This window comes from Zingiber officinale, chromosome 10B (genome assembly GCF_018446385.1).
Source record: "Zingiber officinale cultivar Zhangliang chromosome 10B, Zo_v1.1, whole genome shotgun sequence".
In the NCBI taxonomy this organism is placed as follows: Eukaryota; Viridiplantae; Streptophyta; class Magnoliopsida; order Zingiberales; family Zingiberaceae; genus Zingiber; species Zingiber officinale.
The window spans coordinates 95,838,455-95,865,878 of NC_056005.1; the positions used below are offsets into that span (position 1 = coordinate 95,838,455).

General features: G+C 38.4%; 1 protein-coding gene across 1 annotated transcript; it reads right to left on the minus strand.

Annotated features, from left to right (window-relative positions):
• Positions 1-3,770: 3,770 nt before the first annotated feature.
• On the minus strand, positions 3,771-23,642 carry LOC122028714 (auxin transport protein BIG-like). The gene is made up of 14 exons (XM_042587574.1): positions 23,285-23,642; positions 23,092-23,198; positions 20,727-20,892; positions 14,554-20,627; positions 13,804-14,418; positions 13,476-13,656; positions 12,946-13,174; positions 8,327-12,859; positions 8,024-8,246; positions 7,032-7,436; positions 6,804-6,947; positions 5,493-6,518; positions 4,892-5,392; positions 3,771-4,811 (listed from the first exon to the last, which is right to left on the minus strand). Exons 1-14 carry the CDS (start codon positions 23,544-23,546, stop codon positions 3,987-3,989), a joined length of 15,291 nt encoding a protein of 5,096 aa, XP_042443508.1. The 5' UTR covers positions 23,547-23,642; the 3' UTR covers positions 3,771-3,986.
• Positions 23,643-27,424: the final 3,782 nt, after the last annotated feature.

Here is a 27,424-nt window from a genome sequence, read left to right on the forward strand (position 1 = left end):
GGACTAACAATTGTAGGTGAGAAACTTTCAAACTGAGATATCTTGATGAAAGCCATCAATGCTTTCCCAAGAACCACAACTTGGAGCTCCATTGTAGATTCATTCTACATTTCAAAGGATCTAGAGAAGAGCTCTCTAGTTGAATTATTTTCAACTATGGAACTTCATGAGACACGAGTTGAAAGGCTAGATGGAGAAACTTATAGATCAAGAGGAGTAGCCCTTGTGGCAAACAAGGGGAAGGGGAAGAAGAAGAAATCTCCATCTCCACCATCATCCGATTCCGAGGAGTCAAGTGCCTCAATGGATAGTGATCAAGAGGCATATATGGTAAGGAAGATGAGAAAAGCTTTTAAAACTTTTTCTACTAACAAAGCCCATGCTAGGAAAAATTCAAGAAGCGAGAGTAGAACAAGGAGGGTCATTTGTTACAATTGCCAAGGAGAAGGACATATGAGAGACGAATGCCCTCTCTTGAAAAAGAAAGAAGAAAAGAAGAAGGAAGAGAAGAAGAAGTCAAAAGAAAAAGGGAAGAAGGTCAAAAACCTAAAAGCAACATGGGATTATCCATCTTCATCGAAGGAAGAAGAACACCATGTGTCTCATTTTGCTCTAATGGCAATTGATGATGTAGCCTCCACATCATCCAAAAAATGAAGAAGGAAAGAGCTCAAGTGAAGATGGAGAAGGGAGCTCAAGTGAAGGGGGAGGTCAAACTTCGGATTTGGACTTCTCGGTAAGTGAGGTACATAATCTTCCTTCCCATATTTTAATTAAAATTATTCCAAGTACAAATGGTGATTTGTTTAAGGCTAAAAAGAAAAATAAGTCTTTGAAACATGATGTTTGCATGCTTAAGGAAAAAATAGAATCCATGACTACTAAGGACAATGATATGCATGTTTCTTCCACAAATTCAAATGATTCATACTTAGAAGAAGAAAATAAGGCTTTAAGGGAAAAGGTAGAATACCTCACCAAAACCCTTAGAAAATTTAAAATTGGCTCAAATACCCTAAACATGATTATTGGGAGTCAAGGGCAAGTTTCAACAAAAAGGGTTTAGGGTATAAGGAATCAAACAATGAAAAAGTCTATCATTGTCTAATTGCTAGGGGCAATCAAAGACAAAAACCATAGATAGGAAATGGATCCCTAAGGAATACTTGGTCAACCCAATTAGAAAAAACCTCTATTGGGCGCCAAAATTAATCCTAAAGAGTTAGAGGATTTTGGGTCAAGTCAACCATGATAGTCATAATTCCAATTTTTCTTGGTTGACTTAAGGCCTTAAGGGGGAGCACTTAGTCTTGATAGAAATTCATGATAAAGAGGGATAAGTAGAGGTTACCTTTATTTAATCTCACAATGACTTGTATTATTTTCTAAACATGGATGTGAGGTGATAGGATGATACAAATAATTCACTTATGCTTATGGCATTTTGATGAGTTATGAAATGTATCAATTTTTAGTGATCATAGACCAACTATGGGGAAAGCAAATGTTTAATTAATGGACATCTTGCCCATAGATCATAGTTGGATATTTTAAATGCTTTGAAAATATTTCTATATTTTATTTACTGTGGTATAACTATTTTGAAACATATGCTTGCAAAACTAGGTTTCAAATTAATACACAATTGCATTTTTTTCAAGGTTTTTGAGTTTTGGTCAAATTTTCAAAAATACATTGACTTTTCATGAAAAAATATATTTTTCCTAGTTAGAGGACCTTAAAATAAATATGTTTTCAAAATTTCATGATTTTTTGAATTTTCTAAAAAAATTTATGCATTTCTGAAGTTGTCTTCAAAATGTTGAAATTTAGATTGGCAAGTGTCAGTCGATTGCAACAGTTTGCAGTCAACTGGTACATGTTTTCCAGCATTTTCAGAAACTGTTTGTGGTTTATTTAGTCTACATTTGATGTCATGGTATGCATTATTGTTTGGTACAATCTTTTTGATAGTGTCAAAGGGGGAGAAATGGGTAGGTTTAAGTTAGAAACCTACTTGTGTGCAAAACTTAAAAATTAAGGTTGAGAGCATATGTTAACGGGGAGCTTGGGTTTTATGCTTCATATTTACATATTTCTTGTAATTTTCAAAGTTATTATTTGTGTCTAACTTAAACATATTGCCGCACATCAAAAAGGGGGAGATTATTGGTGCAATCGACCTAGGTTTGATCGGTACGATCATGGTTTTGATGTGTGTGTCAAAGAGTTTAAGTTAGGCTTTCATATTGGTTTGATATGTGTGTTTGAGTCATGCAGGACTTAGTGAAACACACATGAGGAGCTTGGTGCAACTAAGCTTGGGAAGCTCATCCAAGAGCTCGGATCCTTGAGTCGGTGAAAGATTGTGTGGAAGACATCCGAGGGACCGCCGGACGAGAAGCAACGGAGTGGAGCCGAGGGAAGTGGACTTCAAGGCAACGTGAAGAATGGATGAAGAGGGAGTCAGGGGCTTAGGTGCATCTGAGGGACGAAGGTCGTGGAAGAGGACTTCAAAAGACAACTCTGGAGAGGATGAGTGAGTCTGTAACCGGGACCAGTCGACTACTAGAAGTGACAGTCGACTGGGAGTGAACAGAAGTATTTTATTCGCTCAGCCTGCATTGACCAGTCGACTGGTACTTTTACCAGTTGACTGGTAAGTGACCATTGGCAGAAACCCTGATTCTGCGAAGTAGTCGTTGGTTGTGTCTAACGGTTGCACCAGTCGACTGATAGAAGTGTCAGTCGATTGGTGCCGAGATGAGTTGATATGATGATCAACTCTCTCCCCTTATTTATAGGTAGCTTTGGGGCATGAAAGAGGTTACTCATGCTTGTTGAATAACTCCTAAGTCTTTGCCTAAAGCTTCCAAGTCTTTCTCTTCCTCCTAAACCTAATTCCATCTTGTAAGAGGAAGAGAGCTTTGTGAGAGGTTGTACTCCACTAATAAGGAGTAACATCTAGTCGGAGATTGCCGGAGACTAATCCACCGAAGGATTAAGGGTTCATCCACCTCAAGGACATGCCGTGGAGTAGGATCAAGTAATCTCTGAACCATGTAAAAGAATCGTGTTAGCGTTTGTGTTCTTACTTATTGCTTTCATTGTTTTAGTTTCATTTCTGTTTGTGCAAACTAACCATGTAGAGAAGAAAGGGAATTGGGAGTGACCTAGCTATCCAACCCCCCCCCCCCTTCTAACCGACCACCAATCCCCTACATAACCTTCAAAATAGAGTTAGCACAATAATAAAATAATATTATTAATTAGACCTTGTCTATCCAAGACTACGATATAGTCAAGGTCTCAGTTTAGAAAGGGGTAAATCACTAAGGATATTTGCTATAGTGCGGGAAAGTTATCTAACAAGACATTTTTGCACCCGTTAAGGATTGATCCTAAAACTACTACAAACACCCATATAAATACTAACTACGTCAATCCGTGGGACAACGAGAGTGTTTCTTCACACATTAGGGATGTGATTAAAATCCCAATCATGTATGCAAAGTAAATGTTCATAATGCTTAACTATCGCCTCTTGGCACATTTGTACCTTTATGAATAAAAAACCATTGTTAGGTAAATACTATCCATCGGAGAGTATGAGATCCACAAAGGGTACATCAACTTGCTCAACTGTCCTTATTTGATTCAACAGATTACAGATGCAGTCACTATTCTGAAAGAATGAAAAAATTATCTGATGGTGCAAAACTGCAGCATCTTTTGCCTGTGCGAAAAGATATTTTGTACCAAACATCGAAAGATTGAAAGATGACTGACATTAACTATCGGAAGAGGGTTTTTCCATTTTTAATATATGGAAACAGTTGCGAGCTCTCCAGTAAAATTCAAAAACACGGATATTAGCAGAAAAAAAAATTACGTGCTAAATCACCCGACGATAGATTCTATGCAGTTGCATAGCACTCTAGACTAATAATCGACAGCCAGTTTCTAAAAGTATACAATGGCAACTTTCAGCTCTTGACAGAAAGTATTGCAGCTCGGACAAAGTCCTCGCACTGGGAGATGCCTCCTGATACGGCATCTGCAAGCGCTCCCATAATGTCGAAAGCTTCCTGTAGATCAGTGGCGTTGGTCATGTCCTCCAGCCAGGAAAGCATCTCTTCGGAGAATCTTGACATTTCTTTGATGTTCACCAGCCGCTCCTTCATTGTGATCTCCCACTTCTCCAAGCCGCTTGTGTTCTGGTCTTCACCCCCGGTGGAGTCACTGGATGCCACAGCAGGACTGTTTCGCTTGTTGAGCTTGAAGAACTGCTGCAGCTGCTCAATCAGACCGGCATAAATGAGCATCGGCTGGACTATGGAGAAAAGCTTAGTGCTGTCTGTCAATTCTGATGAAGATCCTTCGTCGGATTGCTTGGCCCTGGAAGCTGAATCAGATAACTTGAAGGTCGACCGACCATACTTGTGTTGCATGTAAGCAGAGTAGATTCCCCTCTGTAAGAATGCAGGGCGATGCTGCAGCCATTCCTCGTATGACTCTGAGAGGAGAGAGTTAACCATCATGAACTGTACAGTCTCATCAGACGAGCTGGGGGAGGAACGTGACCCAGGGAGGGGTGGGGATGTTCTTGATGATTCTGAGGAAGAAGATGCATTTGACAAATATGCAGCAACCGATTTGGCCATGGTCCGTCTCTGTTGGCTGGGACTTCCCAGGTCAAGTAGGTAGGATGCCATTTGGATCATGAATGGAAGAAAGCGGGAATTGCTTTCCTTGCCTCCACCCTTGCAGTCCATGCTGAACAAAGCACCAGTTGCGAAACGAGCCAACATCTGCAATATGGCAATCAGCAAATGACAACCAACGAAATTTAGCTGATAAAAACGGGAAACTAAGGGCATTGCTTCCATACCAGGACAATGTCGTAGGTAAGCAACCGTAGTCGGCTACCATCTGCGCGTCCAAGGGCATTGAGGTTGTCCCAGTACTGATCTATGAACCGAACATACTGCACCACAGGAACAGATGGCCCCCTCAGAGGGAAGATGCAGTTACATAAAGTCTCATTGTTTCTCAATGTAGCACCTTCCCATTCTTTTTTGGGATTTTTAAGTGCAGCATCAGCTCGCTTTGCCTCCTGATGGCACTGAAAATGAATAACATTGAAATGGCTAACGGTTGTGTATACATAGTCACCACGGGCACTAGATGAAGCTGTTGCACCCAGATTTACTCTTTTGCTGTACGAGTAGACGCCAAGCATATCGTTAGGTTTAAGTGAATAACCCTCCCGACAAACCATGCAAGCCAGCCCATCCTCTTCTTTTATGTCTTCTAAACCTTCAATCACGGGCTGGGAAACTACAATGCGCTCAGCACCATCAATGGCAAACTCTTGACGCATACCCAACCCCTAAGATAAAAAAAAAAAAAAAACACAATAGAAATGACTTAAAGATATGGAATTTGGCAACAGCAGAACATGCTAGAGGAAGTGGAAAAGAATCATTTACCAGAAGTAATTCCTCTCTTCTCCTCAGAGCTTGGCGACGCATTTCGTCCCTAGAAGCATGTCTTAACTTGTGTATCTTCTCCCCCAAGAATCCATCACCATTATTCTCGTTATCAGCCAGTGTGTCCAATAAATTTTCAGCTCTTGCACCTATTTCATTTTCTCCAGGAACCCGTTCTAAAGCATGTAGTAGTGGGAGAATTCCTTCATCATCAATGCATCTCTGTGTAGGCAAATGACCCCTCGACAGTCCCCTCAGCATGGATAAAATCAATGGAACTGACGGCAATTTCAAATTAGACGTCCATTCTGCACTTGACCTGAACCCAGCCTGACCCATAATAGCAAAGTTTTCTCTTAGGTGCTCAACTGCAAGGCTAATAATTCCTTTCTCAAGTATAATGTCTTTCAACCTCTCGCCGCAGGAACTTGACTTGAGCGACTCAGATACCCTCACAAAATTTTCTAAAGCAAATTTCTGCTTAGCAGCTTGATGACCCAAACTGTTATCCTTTGGATTTTCCTGATGTTGCTTCTGCAATTTATCATAATCACCCCAGTTTCGCAAGTAAGGGTCAAAATGTTGGATTAGAGCTTCCATAGCTGCGAGCTCCCCGTAAGTCAAATATGGCAAGATCCTGGCCACCATCTCATCATTCCTCTGCTGCTTAGTTGACTTCTTGGCGTCAAAGGGATGACATAATCTTTCCAGAAACATGAGAACTATTTTCTTTGCTTGCTCTCCAGCACCACTTTCCTCATTAGTAACAGTGAACACGCTTTGAGTGATACCAATGTCACTCTCATTAGCTTCCATTGTCAGGCTTTCTACAATCAAAAGGATGCCTTCAGCTGGTTCGAAGGCATCCACAGCGAATGCACGTCTTGCTGTTTCAAGCAGCAAACCAAGAGCCCCTAATTTTAATAGAGCTTGTCTATTTTCTCTTATCTTACAGCAGTACATGAGAAGGTTGAGCGTCAAACCCAACTCTTCCTGGTCTGATTTCAGCTCCTCATCACGCATGCGCTGCAAAATAAATTCCAAAATGAAGTTAAAACAGGAACAGAGTGCATGTACCAAATCTAAAGAAAAAGAAATAAGATTAGACAGCCAAGACCAGAGCAACTATAATTTTTAGTTGACAAAGAATTAATTATAAAGTAACAAACTTGAGCAGTAATCACATCACTGTCTCTTTCTGATATATCCGTGAATATAGTTAAGTAATAAGATCATTAATGCATTCGAATTTCAATCTGACTGCCCAGGTGAACACTATCAAAGATGCTAGCAACACAATGAAAATGATACCTGAATCATGCCTAATATAATCTCAAGTCCTCCACATTCCTTAACAGCTCCTGCTATTGCAAACTCAACTTCAGGATCTAGTGATTCCTCCCTTTCCTCTTCCAATTCTTTGATCATTGGCTCAGTAGCTTCACCATCCAATCCCTGCAAATAAGTATGATTTACAGGAAATGTCATCAACTAATAAAGCAGCATATCCACATTAGATGGCATTGGCTCGTAACCAACCTGGAGTCTGTATGTCACAGTCATAGGAGGACAATCTTTTGTTGATGATAGTCCAGCAGAAGATGGTACAGCTGCACTCGATAATGAGTGTTGTGTTTGGTTGTAGTACTTCTTCCACACCTGCTCATACACTTGAGAGATGCTTAAATCAAGAGAAATTATATTGCCAGCAACTAATAATTCCATTCCATAATCATCTTCCAATAAACCTAACAAGTCCAGCTGATGACAAATTTTATTTTTCACATCTCGCATCAGTGGACCAATCTCAATACTGGAATAAGGATTCTTAGTCATAGATCCCCTGATAAACTCTTCTTGAGTGTGAGCTTTGTTAAGAATTAGAAGATACACAGGCTCAGGCTTTGATGGACATATCATATTGCAAAGTTGCTCCAATATAAACTGCATAAAGAAATTCAACATGAAACAAAAATTGCTAATCAGATAATCAAATAATATGGAATCATAATATAAGATTAGGAAATTAAAATCAATAAAATTATTTATTCATATGGATTGCCTTTCATTATTTATTGTCACAGTGTCTATCATATGGCAGAGTTAACTGCATAGGCAAATCAAGCATTTTCCTTTAAAATCCCAGCTATGGTCTAAACTTTAAATCTCAGTCTCATATGACTTGGACGCATGTGATAGCATACTGATTGATTTAATCCAAAGAATAATACACAATTCTAAACCCATATTAGTTTTGGGCATTAAGATGATAGTTATAGTATATAACATAGCCCTGCATTTTAGCAGTACTGTTAAAGAACACACACGCACGCACGCGCGTGCACACACACATTAAAGAACACGCACGCACACGCGCGTGCACACACACACTGATATATTAATAGTTATAGGATGTATTCATGACCATCTCTAGACCATTGGTAGATTTCTGAGCTGGAGTAATGCTCTCTTCAATAAATAAACAGAATATGCACAAACAGTATAGGTACAGATAGGAGGCAGTTAATTACCAAAGTAGTTCTATGCTTGCTCTCCTTTCTATGACTCTGGAGACCTGATATGCAAGCTCGTATGAATTTCCATTTGTTCTCAGTGCTTTCTACCAGAAGACCATCTAGTAGCTCTTTCAAGAGTCGGTTACAGTCACTTATTAGCTTTGTCTTCTGCACTATCAGACCTCGTATGACAAAAAGTGCCTCCAGCATCTCAGATAACAAGTCATGTTGCATAAACCTGTCATCAACACCAAGAATTTAAAACCATGGAAGGTTTAGTTAACTTGATAAATAATATAAAAAAAGGATCACATTTACCTTATTCGTATATTAGGAACCTCAACAAATTTGGTAAGCAGCTCAACCAGTTTATGGAGTGTGAATCCCTGTGACACATCGATGCTTAAGCTCCTTTCTTGAGACTCGATATTGTGGACTTCACAAGTTATTAAGCTGCATATAGTATTTAGGCATCCTTTTACTGTTAGATAGAGGCGTGCAGTTTCAGAATCAATCATTTTGAAGAAGAGTTCAAAAAATTCTGCAGCGCTATCACCAACAGGTAAAGTAGCTGGTAGTAAGGACATGAGTAAGTTTAATAATTGGAAACGTCTAGAAGAACTCTGTTGGCAGAGCACATTTATAAGGTTGCATACTTCAGATCTAATAGACTGTGAACAAGCACTTAGAATCAACTCAGAGACCCATGAACCAAGGGTAAAAGATGGGACACCATTTTTAGCTGCTCTACAAGCACGTCTTTTCCATTTAAGTGCATATTTGAGTGCCAGATAATCATTTTTCTGTATGTCTTGCCGGGTTCTTTGTCCAATATTTTTAATAGGCTGAGGTATTTTGTACTGCCTCCTGACAAAGTCAAGATATGATGCACCCTTCTCCCATTCTGAATAGTTTAACAATGGTATAAACTGACCTTTTCGTTCACCTTCCCAGTGTTTTTCCATGACCTCCTCTGATTTAGCAGTGGAAGGGAGGCTCTTTGGAGATATAGAAGGCTTATGGTCATTCTTTGGCAGTAAAATAGTAGTCTTTCCCACCCCTTGTTCTTTATCTGCAGCATCTGACCTGGGAGGAGTACATGCCTGCGAGATTATCCTCAAGCAAGGAAGGATTATATGCTCAGAAATGGCAGGGTGTTTAGCCCCTAGCTTAATTGAGGCAAATAGAAGCTGGAAAACAATACGTAACCTTGCTTCCCAGTATTCGTCTACCAGACCACATGTCTCAGTGAGAAGCAATAGCTCCTCACGTGTGGCTAGTGAAACATCAACAGAACGGTGGTGTTCAAGGCAATAAATGACTTTGTTCTTTATTAAAGAGTTCAATTCAGCCATAGCATCTGCATCACCTTCAGTTAAAGCACAAAGAACAGCCCTAGCCTGAACCCGAGCAGTTTTAGGACCCTGATGAATGTTATTTTCAAATAATTCTGATAAGATACCAGCGGCAACAAGTTCTTTTTTGCATTTTGCATGTTTTGAAAGCACTTGCAAAAACTCCAAACACTGAGTGACAAAAGTGATAGCACAACCATAGCAACTGTTGGATGATCTTGGAACTGTGAATCTTAAGGAGTCCCTGGCATCACCAGAATTTTTCTGTTGAAGATATGTCACCACCACACGTTTGAGTCCCTGCAAAGTCTGGACGCTTTTACTGACAGAATCAAAGGCTGCTTTGCATTTCTCGCCATATAATACACCCAGAAGAGCAATTTTCCTGCTTACTTTGCATGATGGCCCTGGTAAGGACACCATCATTTGTTGAACACTATCCTTCTGCTGTGAATCAATTTCATTTTCACCTATGCTCGATACCAATTTGAGCAGAGGTTTCTTGAACCCTAATAGTTGCTGGTATCGCCTGTGGGCATTTTCTGATTCTGATTCAATAGCTGCCAATCCTTTTCTCATATCCTCATCATTTTCAATATTGTCAAACAAAAAGCTAGGTTTTGCCATGAAATTAAACTCAAAACGCCCATATTTACTGTATCCACACTCATTGCAGAGAAAAGAATCCAAATTTTCATAATTAATATTCCGGCATTGTCTGCATTGGTATGCATTTTCATGACAATTGCTACAGATTCCATGCTTATCAGTTACAGATCTGCTACATCTAGGGCACTGCAATGACTCAAGGGAAGAAGCTTGGAGGTTTTCATAAAACGAATCCAACTCAATCATGAAATTGCAAGCAGTAATTGGAATTGGAAATTCGACTTTTAGCTCTGTCTGGTTAAAGACAAGATGACAGCTTTTTGCACGCTTCCAAAGAGACCAATTGTTTTTAAGTTCTGACAAGTCAGTTACAGGCCGATTATTGTAGTACAAGTTCAAAACTTTTACTGACTTTGATTTACGAGCATCATGCACATTCATTGTAATTGACTGAATAGTAAAGCTTCCAGAGCATTTTACTATGATGCGGTTGTCAGTAAATTTTGACTCAGATTTCAAACTTTCCAGTTTCATCCTGCTGTATGGAACCTCTGGACAGCTACAGGTTACGCATGGCTCACTCTCGAGATAATAACCATCAAATTCTACCAAGCTACTTAGAGTGCTATAGATGCGTGAATTTGGATGATTTGCCAGGAGTTCATTTTGTGAATGCAGTGTCTCAAATATACAGGTTATGGCATCAGATGTCAGGCATCGATTGATGAGCTCTGTATCATATAGCTTCACACTGCAATCAGGGACTCTTCCCAGGAGCCATGTCATTAGCTCAGTGTACTCCAATATGCTTTGCCCATAAGTAGGCAAATGTTTCAACTTCTCCAAAAGAGCAGTTAACAAACTCTCCTTTAATGATTGTTTACCATGGTGCCAGAGGCCATATAACACATTCTTAGATTCATGACGAACATTTGATGAATTCCATTCCAATAGAAAAGAATCAATAAATTTTCTCAGAATATGACCATCTGTGACGTTAAAGATTTCGACAGCTTGTTCCATGTCCAGGCAACCTTTTTCAGAAGAATTTTCAGTTGTATCCTCACCTTTTTTCTTCTTTTTTGATTCTGAAGTTTGCAATCTAGTAGAAGCTACTGCATCACCAGTTCTCTGTGTGCCATGGCTCAAATCCTTTCCAGTGTAGAAGGCCAAATTCAAAAGCTTGAGTGTTTGGACAACAGATTCTTCACCAAAGTTAAAAATTCCATTCATCAAAAAGGGAAGAAGTTCAATGTGTTTTGAGCAGTATTTCTGCCAATTCCTGGGTCTTGCTGTGGCTACTTCAGACATAGTAGACAAGCACTTGACAAGCTTGACATTCTTCTCATAAGGCACAGGATTTTCAAACCCTCCAGATTTACTGATCAATTTGTGTAGCCTCTTTACTTCATTTGAGAATTGCCAATAATCTCTGATACTGTAATATTGAGTTTTGCTACCACATAAATGAAGGAATAACCTCCTAGCATACCTTCGCACGAAAGTTGTATGTGGATTACTGATATAACTACAGAGAACATCCTGAAAACCATCAAGCTTCAAGTCTTTGTTAACATTTGTTTTGTATGTCTTATCCTTTTCGACAGATTTCTCTTGCTTTTCTGGACGCACTAAACTATACACTAAACGGAAAGTATTCTCAAGCAACAACTTATGATAGTCTGAGAACATATCAGTGCTGTGAGACTTGGCATAGGAATCAGGAAAGAAAGGAATGAAGTTTCCAGCTGGTAGCTCTCTCCGCACAATCAAAAGAGAACCACAACCAGAACTAGCAGAAAGATCACTTTCAAGATTTACTGACGAAGACTTGAAAACATTGACAAGCTGCTGCAAAATATCCATTAAATAATTCAGAAAAGATTGTTGGCGAATAAATGAACAAGCTCGAATAAGCTGAGAAGCAAATTCAGTCCTTTCTGGATCATCATTAGAGGCTGAGGCAGTTGAAACTGACAAAGGGATCGTAACAAAATTTTTATCTTGTAAATCTGCACTGGCACTTGGTTTTGACTGAGAACTGTCACTGCCAGGCTGATGCCAATTCCGAAGCATCAAAGTGAAGAACATGAAGACAAGAATTGCAACCTCACCAAATGTTGTTCGTGCTTTAGCTGGGAAAGGTTTATTGAGATTAATCTCCTCAAGTAACCATTTGACAAATTTTTCTAAGTCTAAATTTTCAGGTTTGGAGCTATCCATAAAAGGCCCACCAACTGCCGATGATAACCTATAGAAGAGCTGCATAACAGGAATCGCTCGAAAACCAGATGTTGTCTCCATCCAGCCATTGAGCTCTTCTATCAAATGACGAAGCAGCAAAGAATTCAAAGCACGTTGTGAAGCAGAAATAGAAACTATTGTTTGATCAGATAAGGTAATCGTGAAGTCTCCACTTTCATTTGTATCCAAGACATGAATTGAAGATGAGGATTTTTGCATGCTTATCTCTGTAGACAATGGTCCTAAGCTTGCATCACTCAACTCATCCATGGAGAAAGGTATTTCATTACCATCACCAGCAATAGAATCAATATCAATTGGAATAGCTGACATTGGATGATCTCTTGAATGTGGTGGAGGGAGCTGATCGGCATCAAGAACTTCGTAGCATGCTTCACACAAGTCAAAATCTGGGCAAATACTACAATGCCACCTACGTCTAAGTATAGGAACTGTTGAACAGCCATCACAACAATATTGTACAGATGATATAGTAGAATCTTCTTCAATCATAACTTGTGAATTTCCACTTGTGTTTACAGAAGGAACCTGTGTTGTTACATGACTTTCTGCAGGATCATCAGAAGGTATAATTGTCTGCTTTGGAAAAGGGACTTGAAGCAACCAAGATGATATAGCCAAACTGAATCAGAAAACAACAAAAATAGTCAACATCACATTATCAGTTTAAAATTCTAAATAAAAGATGTCTCTGAATTCAAATAGAACCTGCTGGATGTCTGGACAGCTTCATAAGGTGCAAAGAGAAGTTTCTTAAGCAATCCAACAGCAGGTGCAACAGACCGAGTTTGATTTCCATGCAAAGCCAGGCATTCAGCATAACTATATATAAGTTCCACTGTAGGCATTATGATGCTGTTTATTGTCTGTGTTTCTGGTCGTTCCCAGTCCAGAATTGCCCAGAGAACTTGAATCAATCCATCAATTACTTCTGGACCTATTTAAATAAATTGAAATGACTGAAGAAACTCCCAACAACAAATTTAGAACAGATAAATAGAATTAAAAATTCATGAAATAAATGAACTCCAGTATGCATTCACATGCCTATAGGCTTTTATGTCAACTGAATCTTGAGTTCAACATAATTATTCCTTGTAAGATAATGGAAAAACTAATGAATGAATTCCACCAAAAAAGTTATCACATATGAAAAAAAAATGATGAAGATAATGTTTCTTTCAAATGGAAGTTGTATGAATCTCTAATTGCATACAGTAAATGGACAATGAACATACCATGAGTTTCAAGAAACAGTGCCAAATTGGATCTTCGATGTAATGCAACTTTTGACACTGCATGCATCTGGGAAGTAAACTCTTTAATAACCCATACAGCTGCAGGACCTCCTATCCCTACTCTGGAAATAAGCATAGGGAAAGAATTTACAACCCCGAGCAGACGCATAGTGTCTTTCACCTGAGAGAACCATGATGTAAGGTACACAAAATCTAATTTAATACTATAGGAAAACTGATATCAAATTTCACACTGTCAAGAGAAGCATGATACTAATTAAGTAAAAAAAGAATAAGATAAAAATCTGTATTAAAAAATATGATGGACCTGATAGTAAATTTCCCTTTTTGGAAACACAGCCTGAAGAACTCGACACGCTGCAGATTGCAGCAATGGCTCCCTGTCATTCTGAAATACAGTTTCCAGTAAAGACCTGCACTTGAGCTTATTAAGCTTCCCATTCACATCCTCAATTTCAGTATTTTGCAACCTGATAAGAGAATAAATCCTTGAAAGGAGTTTGATGGCATCAGCCAAAACTTGTTCTTGAATAGCAGAAGATTGTGTAGTTAGACGTTTCTTTCCAGTCCCTGAAGCACCAGAACCACCACCAAGAACATGGGCTTCCATATCCAGCACAGCATCCATTTTCTCTTTCCAACCAAATTCATCCTTAGAACGACCATAAACTTCCAGAGAATCTACTCTAGGCATGGTTGAACCATCAAAAGTTCGGCCCACAGAGATAATGAACTCTTCATCGGCTAGAAGGGATTCAGCGACTGTGAAAGGAATGTCATACCATGATCGCATGCCCTCATCCAACTTTATTACTCGCTGGAAAATGGTAACTTCAGATGGAATGTGACTTGCTGATGTATTTCCAACTTGAATTCGGCAACCCACCATAACAATGTCAGAGTTTGAATTTGATACTGTCACCTGGAAACCAAGTAACTCAATCAATAATACAGTAGAAAAGGTTGATGCCAAAATTGATATAACTGTTGTGGAATTTCATCATGTACTATATAATAGAAGTGTTGGGTAGAATTGACAGATTCGAGGTTATCATACCTTAAATCCTGAAGAACTTGGGCCCTCCAAAAACCCATCATCTGATGCCAATCTTTGCCTAATACCTTCAGAATCGCCATTTTTAATTGCATCACTGCTGAATTTAACATCTCCAGTGATGCACATTGTCTTCTCAAAAAAATCGAGAGGAAACTCCGGGTTCATACCAGCATAAGTTTTGTTGTTGAGTATACTAGAACCCAGCTTTTTAGTTTGTTCAGCACTTACATTGCCTGTAGTATCAACTCCTGTTGGCAAATGAGAGTAAATCTGAAGGCTGCCATCATCTTGTAATACAAGACAATGAGTTTTGTCTTTTGATAAAGGCTTATAAGCAGCAGCACCAACCAAAGGCAAAGATAAGCCAGAACCATATTTTAGGTTCTGCGCAATCATTTCACTAGGACCCAAGGATACTAGTGTTGCAGCATTAGACTTGTGAGTTGACAGGCAAATGAAAAGTCCACTGCCAGAAATTAGTTCTTTCCAGTGATGGAGGCCAGCAGTTCGAAGTTTGCCATCTTGATCGTTCTCAAGAACATACGATATGTCTATTAAACTAGATGCATTAGCATCCAAGCGTCCAATCAATGTAGTGCCATCTTGGTAGGACAAGATTAGCAGTCTGTAAGTCAAGGAGAAAAGCAATGAGAGACCTTTACGCAGAACATCCCCATCCTGAACAGCTATGATGTCTGTCAGGGCATTTACTCCAACATTACCCTCCATTGACACTTCAAATCTGAATAAACGGCCAGATTCTGACAGAACAAGCAAAAATGCTTTACCCATGGTAGCAGGAACAAGTGTAGCATCCACAATAACATCATCAGAGAGCGTGAAATAGTGCTTGGGACTTATATTGTCTTGTGACAGGTCATATATTTTTACAAACATGTTAGTAACTACCATTAGCTGAACCTGTGATCCAGGAACCCAATCGACTCGTCGAATATAAGCACCTTGCAAGGCAAGTTCAATGGCAAGTCTATCAGTCACTTCACCACGAAGATTTACAGTAAGAACTTGGCAATCCTCAAGTCCAGCAACAGCCAGATAATTGTCAACCACAGGATTGAAAATCAAATGAACTATTTCAAAGCGAACTATGTTCTTTGACAGTGGCTTGATGTTTGTCTTGTCTGCAGTTACTGGTGCAACAGTTGGTTGTCCAATCAGTTGTCCAACATCAAATATCGCCACTTTGTCACCTTCTCCAGCAGCAAGCCTACCCCTTGCACTGACACTAAGTAATGATTTTATGAGAGAACCAGAAGTTATATGTGATTTGAGTTCCCTAGAGTTTGGATAATCTGCCTTTATCTTAAGGTCTAGAGATCCACTTTTGTATGCCTTCTTCAATTGAAAAAGCTCAATGCTATAAGACAACACTTTATTATCACCAAGAATTACCTTCTTATCTTTTGAAAAGTTTAATTCTCTCCGGCTACTCACAGCAGGAAGAAGTCTATCACATAGTTTCAGAAGCTGACCTTCTAGATCAAGGCTTCCAAGTAGTGAAGGTAATTCATCTTGCACCTGTTCCGGAATTAACAGCTTAAAAGAATTATCAGTGTCCACACAAACATCATCATCCAAATCAGAATCACTGTCTGCTCCCTGATCACCATCTGAAGGGAAAGCTAATAATGAATGGAGGTTACTAACACCATGAGGTGGAACATTCTCATCTCCAGTGAATTTCCGAGGCTTCAAACACTGGCAGCTGCTTCCTCTGACTCCTCCAGCACCACAATCACAGAAAAAACGACTTGATCGGGAATAGACAACACGATGCCCACGGTGGCAGACCTTTGCACATATTGAACAACAACCTTTAGAAATAGTTAGATCACAAGTATAACAAAAATACCAATGTTGTTCCATGAAGTTGCTCCCACTTGAAGTAAATGTGCATACTTTAGAGGCCAATGCCCTTTCACTATCATTATCATCTTCCTCATCTTTATCAATACTGCCAAATTCCCCATCTGATGTTGCATCATCATCATCTTCATCAGCAGAAGTTGCATCACAATCAAGTGACACAGAACCACTTTCTTGATTGGTAGGAAGAACCAAACTCTCAGAATTTTTTCTTGAATTGATCGTCTTTGCAACTACAGATCCAGCACCAAAACTATTGCTCAAACAAAGTTTTGATGAAACCTTATTTGAGCTACTCTTGTCAGATCTGGGGTCACCCAATACAGCACCAATGAAGCTAAAGAGGAAATTCAATCCATGAAGCAAGCTTTCATTATCCACCAATTTCTCCATTAGAATTATAGTTTTCTTGATGAGTTGCTTCATTGCAGAAGGATCGCCATTCAAAAACTGAACAACAAAATTGAAGTAAGCTTTGGCAATCTGAAAGTCAAAAGAAATAAATGCTTGATCGAGTGGAATAAGCAAAGCTTCAGTAATCCAACCCTTAAGTTCTGTGAACATTTCACATGGCTGAGATACAAGATGTACGAGAAAATTCATAGTTGATTCTCTAAGTGCAGAGGAACTTCCTTTTGCAATCATACATCCAGCATCAGATTCAGTCAACATTCCCAGAAGCCTCTTTTCTAACCAACATGAAAGGATTACCAAGTCCATTTCAATCAATTTCCTTTGAATTTGATGTTTGAGACTCGAGCAGAGCCCATACGACAAGAGATCGACCAATAAATTCAAAACCTTCAAATTAACTGTCTCTGTGTGGCAGTTATCCAGAGCATTGATGAGAACCAACACATTACCATGCAGCTTATTAAAAAGTTCCTTATCATTTTTAGACACACCTTCATCAATGCCTAAGAAAAAGTCAAAAATCTGTTTCTTGTCGTTATCTCTCCTGAGGGCATCAATCAGATCAATAATGATATCAACCAGCAATTCTTGCATTTCTGCATCGATCATCTCACTGGAATTAATTTTTTCAAGAAAACCTTCCAACTGTTTCAAGGAAAATAGATCTTGATAACCAGAAAGCTCCTTCTGATCAATCAGACTATCACAAACAGTATCACACTTTCCATGAATGCATCCGAATAATCTATTGCATTTCACTGCAGTTATTGTCTCCAGCAGCTCACAAATGACATCGCTTCCTATTTCACCTCTTGCATCTTTGATCTTAACATAGAAATCTAAGAAACATATTATCTCTTTTATAGCAAGAACACAAGAATGAAGAGCGCCATCAGAATGATCTAACTTTGATGGAAAGCCGTGCAATAAGCTCATCATGATAATACTTTTTATGCTTCCATAATCCTCTTTCATTGCAAATTCATCCAGTTTTGGTAAAAGTCCATATACAGACTCCAAGTCTGAAAGACTGCAACCGCTCTTATCCAAAAGAGTTTTTTGCTTTGATTTTGCCAGTAAGGTGTGTGTAACCAATAAAAGTGGAGAGAACACATCCCCAAAAGGTCGTTTGTGATCAAGGGTGAATATGATAGCTTTGTGAAGGATTTGCAACTGTGTCCTTAGAATAGATGACAATACCTTAATGAGTTGTATATCATTGCTCCCTTGAAAAATCTTAGGAATTATACTTTCCTTAACATGTAACAATCCAACAATTGCAGATTGATTAGCCAAGTAATGCAGATCATGATTATTTTCCTTGGAGCATTTTAAAAGACCAGCATTAAGAAGCACAAGCACAAGTGAAATCCATGCATTATTCCTGAGTAAATCCAAACTCTGTATCGATGAAATTTCTAGCTGCTTAGAATGAATCTGAGTCAGAATATTATAAATGACTCCAAAAATATCAACATCCTCACCAATATCAGTGTCTTCAATCACCATAATAAGGCCAAAGCTCAGGAAGGACTTAACATCTGCCACATCAAGATCCTTCCAATTGTGCCCATGAAGGCATGTGTCTCTTGAATCTGGGAAATTTGTTGAGATTACACTCCAACAAAGTGAAAACATATAACGTTCAAGTAGTAATTGTTCTGCTGTTTCCAATTCTTTGCCTTTCCAAAAATCAAGAATCCAAGAGAATGTAGAGATCAGTTCAGTCAAGTTCAGCCCCAAGTGTTGTTGAGTCATGTTTACTGTATAGTATGAAGCAGGAGGGATGGCAACATCAATTAAATGAGGCAAGAGGTTACTAACCATAGTTGGGACCTCATTGACAGAATTAGCAAGCAAGCTTTGTGCCACTGTAAATGCCCAGGATGGTATGTGATTGCCCTGTGGAATGGTGTCGAATGACTTAGACTGGACTTCCCTCATCCTGAACCTCAACCGGAGAAGCAACCAAGATGGGCACATAGATGGGTACATTACTACATGGCACAGGATCAAGAGAATCCTTGAAACCGCTAAACCCCACCAAAATAATTGTTTGACAGTAAAACCTGAAGGAGGAGTATTCAATTCTTTGAGTGAATTAAATATAAAACTAGCAAGAGAAACTTTTTCAGCATCATTTGACAGATGAAAGGCCATCAATACAATTTCCAAGTGAAAAGTACTTGGCAGACTTGAAAGGATGTCACTGGATACAGGGCATTTGCAAAAAATATCCCTTGCCTTCTGTAGAATGAAATTAACATATCCTTCACATATCTTCTTCATCATATGTCGATCATCTGATTCCTCGCGCAAAATAAGAGCATTAGCTAAGAGAGCAACACTATACTGATTGTAGACATAGATACCATCTTCTACCTTAAGAACCTGGTCAACAAGGTAGTCCTTGAGTGAACTTGATAAGACATGATGAACCAATAGATTTTGTAGAAGGTCAAAGCAGATCCCACTTATACACAATACACTGGAAGAAGAATCTGACAATCGTGAGATCCCATTCCTTCCATCAGGACAGTAATGTAGCAATGATAGTAACTGATCTATATGGTTTTTGTCAACCTTTCTACAGGCATTCTCAAATACTGAATGACACCATTCTGGAGAAAATATACAAAGTTTCAGAAAACTCAGTAACTCTGACGCTGCTTGAAAAGGCAAATCAGAATTGATTGAACCAGCGACTGCAGCTGATGGTTGATCAATATCTGCTGAAACAGGAGGCTTAGCAGGTTCAGAAAAGAGGTTCCCAAATATAGCTTCCTCTTCATGAGTCACTGCAGTGTCAACCTCTGGAGCAATAACTAGTTTTATTGATCTTGAGCGTGATTTTTCAGTGATTTTTGATTTGACACCTTCTGAATGTAGGAAAAATACAAGATGCAATAGGCTATCGATCCATTTCCTTGAAACTGGAAATATAATGTTCAAAAGTTGCTCAAATGAGTGTCTCTTGTGCAAAAGAACCTTCTCATCACGAATGTGGCATGAAGGGCCATCATCAGCCTCAAACTCACATGAACAGTCAGATGATATAGCATTCAGATTTATCTTGATGTCATGAATTGGAGATGCCCAGCTCTTAGCATCCTTAAGAAACTTTAATAAGCAAAGAACAACTTGTGGAGAATAAACTAAGGGAGGCCTTGGAGGAGAAGACAATCTATCATATCTCCAGGCATCAGAAGCTAAAATTTCTACCATGGAAGCAATTGTACATGCTTGGATATTGCGAGATACATTACTGTCATAGAAGACAATTTTGCCAAACTGAAGAAACTCTTCAAAAATTTGCAACAGCACACTCCCATGAGTGCTCTCTTTAAAGTCCATATTGCCATCAAGAAAATCAAACTTCAATTTAAACAAGGATGGCAATGTGTCTGCATAGCTTGCGACAGCATGCAGCAACTTCATATCACAAGCACCGCAGTGAACCTCCTTGACAAGATTCCTAAGATACTTTAGCATTCTCAGACTAAAAGACAGTCTCAAAGTAAATTTCACATCATTCTTCTGTTGATCTAAGGAAGCTGGTGGGCAAAGCAGCCTTTCACACAGTGTAAGGAGGCAAGCTAAACACTTCAAGTGAACAACAATGAAGTGTTTTGCTGCAGAGATAATGTTGTCTGGAGTTCGCAGGTCAACTTTTGAAGTGAACAGAGTGGCAACAGAATCTGGTTGGACAGATTCTGACGATAAAGAAACTAGAAGATTCTCTACTATATTTCTATCATCCAAGCAGTCAAAACCTTATTCCAAAAAAGTCGAGAAATTCATGCATCAGAACGGAGTCAACTGGAATAAAACTACCAACTAAACATCAAGGCAAATACACAAAAAGTAAATACCTTGTTGATGACATGTAAGAATGTTTTTGTAGTCCACATGACATGGTCTGACTGGGATAACTAGTATCTGCTCTATGTAGGTGTTTATAGATTCACAATGTTGAGATTCAGACTCGGTCAAAGTTCTGTCACCCAAAACTAACTCCAGCAACGATGCAAATCCATTCTGCAAAAAAGAAAAGAATATATGAACAAAGAAAATTCAAATGTCACATAATAGACATGAAATATGTAAGAGAATGAACAAGATTCAAAATATAAACAAATTCAGTATGCTTACACAGCTTCTAGACAAATAAAAGAACTAACAGATTCATGATAAAAAGGAATTTGAACAGATTGGATTTTCAGCATAATGCTACTGGATTGTAATTGAACATAAAAGAAAGCTTAATGTTTGTTTCAACTTTACTTTTGCAACTTCCTTTATTTCCAAATGTATATCAGCCTCAACTATTCAGGATCAGTCACATGAATTTTATTCCTCAAGGATTTTTTTTTAATTACAAATCCCTTTGCTTTACCTAGTTTTTAAGAGAAATAGTTACTTGTTATGTCTATATTTATATATGAGGATTGTAATTCCTTTCGGAATATAATGTTATTGATCCTCAACTACTGTCAGTCTGAGCACAAATTCCAATTGGCTGTGAGAAGAGATTGCTATGTCCATGATAAACCTTGACATCAGGCCTCATAATGATACACCAAGTTTAACAAATCAAATGGCAGTATAGAAACAGATGCTAAAAAAAATGTACAATGAAACTAACATTTTTGCTTGTCAAGTTTTAATTATAACCAAACTCATCAAGCAATCTCAGTCCATATTTATTAGCATGGATTGCACATGTGCCTAATATACATCTAATGTTTATGTTTTTTACTAAGTGTATGTTATAAAACAAAAGTATGGAACCATTCTAACAAGCAGAGATTTAATTTCCTCTTATTGGAAAAGCAAAGCTCAAAAAGATTCCTCCATGTTGATTAATATTATCTCTCTCTAACGAAGAGGAAGAGAGTGATAGGATCATTCAGTTTTACCTTCTCCAACTAGTGAGAAGCAAAAGAAAAAGCACCCTCGTCAAGAAAGTGGGGAAGAAACTCTGCAATATTGGAAAGGCATAGCACAGATTGAAGAATAGTGATAAAGTGCAACGCTCAAACTGTATCCACTATAATATTGTATTTTGAGGTGTACAATCAACTTTAATCTTTTTTACTTAATTAGTTAATATAAGGGTATAAAAGTATCGCGTAACACTAAAATATCCATCTAAGAGGAGATTAAAGATTCAATCTTCCAGCATCTGACCCATTCCCATATCAAAGGCCTATATTTCATCATTTTCCAAAGACTAGCAAGAAGCGCACTATAATTTGCTCCACTAGGAGCATTAATTGTCATAGTGACGTATAAAAGGAACATGTATACAAATTCTCACAAAAAAAGAGGAGAAACAAGTCATTCACACAAGTTCAGACATCAGAACTTAAGATGTGAATGGATGACAATTATCAGCTTTGAAAATAGATGAACAAATGGGAAAATCAGAAGCAAAAGCAGCAACCAAACTAAAGCCGACAGACAGGTAAATCCAAGAATGTACAACTTTCTACATACACTTGTTTCATGAAGCAGAAGAGCAAAAGGACATGAAAAAACAGCCAAACCCATAAATTAAAAAATCTTGGGTTTCATGAGGGTGGTTAGTGGGAAATAGCAAGTAATTTGCTCGCTCAAGAACCATATAAACATATCACAAAGGTATATGAAAAGCACGTGTACAACAAAGAATCAGAAACCAGTTACAACACCTTCTGGAACCAATTCTTGTAGGAAAATAATTTGAATTCCATACTGGAAAAGTCTCCCGAGAATTCCTATTCTAATCCTCATGTTTGAATTCATTTCTTGTGATTGGAATCATAGTTTACAAGAATATCGGCATTAAATGTACATTTCTTAGTCTCTTGAACCATCAATAATGATCTAACACAAATCTAACCAATTATGATCGGGTTTCCCAAGCACAAATTTCTTCAATAATAGAATTTAAGGTCCAACTTTTCAGCTTGCCATAGGAGGAATGCGATATAATATTAGTAAAATGATAGTGATATATAATTAAATGTTCTAAAACAAGCTGTTGATTAGATAAGGTAAAATATCAGTATTCAAGATCGTTAGCAGCATTGAAAACAGATGCGCAAATATCATAAAAACCAAGAGAAGCAGCAACCAAATTAAAGCTGTCGTAGAGGTTAAATCCAGAAACAGGAGCTTTCTACTTAAGATACCAATTGCCCCGAGGACTCTAACAAACAAAATGGGGGAAAAAACAGTTGAAACAGCACACACCTCCAATCCTAAATCTTCGCAATCAAATTTCGAACGCTCAAGAAAAATGATGCCTAACTCCATCGACCTCGCCACGACGGCCGACGCCACTGGTCCCACCTGCTCCACTGCTCAAAATCACCGAATCCACAGTGATTTCTACGACGATAAAGAAAACAAAGATCGCACAGAAAAATGGACGCTAGCATCAGACCTGAAGCGCCGAGGAGCGCAGCGACGACGAGTCGCGAGACAGCGAGTACGGCCTCGATCTGCTCGCGCGACCAGCTCTGGAATCCGAGGCGACCGTCGCCGGAGTCCTCTATACCGGCGTTGAGGATGGCAAGAAGGCGTTCGAGACCGGGTCTGGCGGAGCCGGAACGGAGCCTCTGGACGAGATCCCTCGGTGCGGCGGCAGCGGAGACGGCGACGCCGCCTTCCACAAAGATCTCAAGGAGACTTGACATCTCCGCCATGGCGATCGATCAGTTCATGGAGGAGACGAGATCTGCAAGACGAGGAGTCGAGAGAGGAAACGATCGGCGACGAGACGAGAAGCGAAATGAGAAAGAAGGGAGAGATAAAAGAGCGACACTCGGTGAGGTCTTTATATTACGTCGGTTCGATATGATGTTAATTATTCCTGAATTATCTGAGCCGTGGATCTCATGAATCTTTTCCGGTCGATGAGATCGGACGGCGGAAGATGGTTCTAGTGGCCTTGGAGCTTGCTTATTCCTCAAGTCTACTTTAATTCTTTTCTCCTTTGTTTTTTCTCGATAAAAAAAATATATAATTGGGTTTTTGTTTGTGTGCTTCCTTTTGCTTTTGAATAATTATGCGGATAGAAAGATGCGTCAGTTAACTTGAGTGACGATATTACGTTAAAAAATAAAACTATCCGACGGTGTAAAATACTAAAATGTCTTGGCTTTTCTCCCCTTTCAAAAATATGAAGGTGACGGCTTTACGATCCGGTATTATGCATTTTTGCTCCCTGTGCTGTATTTAAATTTGATAAGGAGTTGTTTGTTCCCTAATCAGGCGGTCGATGAACAGAAATTCGGGAAGGCGAAAATCAAAGGGCCTTTTTTTTATTGTTTATTAGAATCATTGTAGGGATTTTTTTTAATTAACAAGGCGTTGTGCCCCGCCAACCTTCTTTGTAAAATTATATAAATATCCTTAAATATATGGTTGATTTTGATTTTTTTGATAGGTTGATTTTAAATTTAAATTATGAACCTATGAATGAATAAGATAAGTCCATAGTGTAATAATTATAAAATCATAATTATTATAATATAAATATTATTAAATAAAATAAATTTGTACTATTATAGTTATGAAATTATAGTTATTACTGCAATACAACATAGTAGACTTATAAATTATTCCGTTCATAATTTAAATTTGAAACTAATCTATCAAAAAAATCAGAATCATCTAATACTATACTAAGTACACTAGTTATGTAATTTTACAAAGGAGGTTGATGAAGTGGGCTTATATATGTATAAACATTTCAATGAGCAAGACCTATCACTTGTCCAATAAATTAAGTAGTGAGTGAAAATGATTCCGATGTTAACGTTGCTATTTGATTTTGACGATTTAATCATTAAAATCAATAGACGTGAAACATGATGGGAAGGTATTTTATTTAGAAAATTTTCAAATATGATCTTAAAATTACTGAAACTTTATGTAGATATACCTCTAACAAATATAGAGAAAAAAAACATTTAACTTATCTAGACTATGGAATATTAGTGATCATTTATTACCGGGAAACATTTAGATTATTTAGCTGCAATAAATAAGAAATTACTATTAAAACATATTATCAAGCTATAGTAAAATATAGTCAACAAACAAAAAACATAAGAAAAGAATTAAGTACCAAGTGTTGGTTAAAATTCACAGATACTGTTATCAATAAAAGATTACATATTCAATAGGAACATATAAAAGGAATTAATAATTCCTTAACAGATACACTTTCTCTGTTATTACACTGAACTTTTATCATATTGCTAACCTCTTTCTTTTCATAGGAATATGGATATATCAAGAAAAATACGTACTTTTGCTACCAAAACTATGCATTTTAGTAGCCAAGACTTACAACAATTCACACAATATGAAGACCAATTCCATTTCTCTTCTAGAGAAAAATTAGACCACATTCAGAACTGAATTATCGACAACATTTGGAACATTCCCACAATACTTGACAGTTCTGATATAAAATTATTATGATTAATGCACTATCTAACTATTTCCTCACTATAATACAAAAACCAGTAGACAAGAATTTTCTTGCTACAGGGTTTTTTCAAGATCTCAAGCATGAGTATATTCCACTTAGGAAGAAACAAACTTAGCCATAGAAGGCTTCGACCTTCCATATTTCAAGGGATTTTCTTCTCTTGAATAAACTTTCGATGTTGCGCGTGCACAATTTGGTCTTGATTTCTTTATCAACACTTTACTTAAGATAGAACCACTTCCAAATACAAAGTCTAATATCCCAAGTCTTGACAATTCAAAAGCTTATGCCCAAATACTTAGCTCTGTAGAGCTCCCTAGACCTTCTTCAGCTTCTTCTGGCCAACCTTCTCATAGGCCAAACTACTTAAAAGAAAGGGCTACAACAACAGCACCGCAAAGAACTTTGAAAGCTCGATTATTGGATTTTCCCAACACTATACCAAATGGCATTACTATTTATGTGCGAAGTTTAGCTAAAAAGTCAACTTTACAAACATTCATAGAAATATCATCCATTTTTTTTTAAAGAGTTGAGGGGCAACCTTAAACCAAAGGGCATGATAAGTCATTCAAAATGTCTCTCGACAGAAAAATGTTATCCATTCAATAGACTTGGGTGCATTTTAACTTGTCAAAATCATGATTTTATGTCAAACTTAGAGTACCATTTAGAGTTTTAATTTTATTTAAGAGTTGATCCTTGTCAAGGATTTTATAATCCTCTTCTTGACAATTATCATTAAGTTGTTTATAATTAAACATCATCCTTGATTGGTCACGTTTCTATTCTGCTCCCTTATTAACTATAAAAACTTGACTTCTATGTCTAGATGTTGAACTCTAAATAGCCCCTAAAGTTAGTAGTTGATTTATAGGCATTTTACATTTTTCAATTTCTCAATTTGTATATAGTAAATCTTGAGCTTTAATTGTGAGATCTGGGTTAACTATTACTAGTATACAATAGACTTTATCTCTGTCATAATACTTGTTAGGATTTTTGCCAATAATTTTTAATTTTTTTAATCTAGAAATGAGAGAATCTAAATCAGGTTGATGAGTATGTTGGTGCAACATTCCTCAGGTCAAGGTTGACCTGGTTGACCAAGCTTGAGTCTTGGTTTGGATTTCGATGTTTGACAATGCAAGGTTGATTGAAGAAGAGTCAAGTAGGTCAAGGATGACCGGATACTTGACTGGGAAGTCCTAACTGGGATGTTAGGCAGGAGGAAAATCCTGGTGAGTGAAGCCAGGTGAAAGACCTAGTGAGTGAAGCTAGGCAATTGGGAAGTCCTAGTGAGTAAAGCTAGGCAGGAAGAAAATCCTGGTGAGTGAAGCCAGGTGAAAGACCTAGTGAGTGAAGTTAGGCAATTGGGAAGTCCTAGTGAGTGAAGCTAGGCAGGAGAAAAATCCTGGTGAGTGAAGCCAGGTGAAAGACCTAGTGAGTGAAGCTAGGCAATTGGGAAAGTCCTGGTGAGTGAAGCCAGGCAAGAGAAATCCAAATGGGTCAAGGTTGACCAGACATTTGGTGAGAGTCCAAGTAGGTCAAAGGGATTGACCGGATACTTGGCACGAGGAAGAAAAGTCCAAGTAGGTCTTAGGGAGTGACCGGATACTTGGCAAGAAGAGAAAAGTCCAAGTGGGTCAAAGGGATTGACCAGACACTTGGTGAGAGAGTCCTAGCTGGTCAAGGGTGACCGGATGCTAGGTCTTATGTACCAACAAGTCATGGTTGACTAGATGTTGGTTTAGGGGGCTTTGGGCTTGGTTTTGGGCAAAAACCAAGATCTGGATTGATCAGCCGATTGATCCAGCAGGTTTGGATTGATCCGTGGATTAATCCAGCAGGTTTGGATTGATTCGTGGATCGATCCAGCAGATCTGGATCGATCCACCGATCGATCCGGTGAGTCCCCGCGAACAGAACCCCTCTGGATCGATCGGTGGATCGATCCAGAGGTCCCAATCGATCAGTGGATCGATTGGGACACTGCTGCTTCGCGCGATAAGCGCTGGATCGATCCGTGGTTTTTTCCAGCGCAGGCGCCGGATCGATCCGTGGATCGATCCAGCCTCCCGA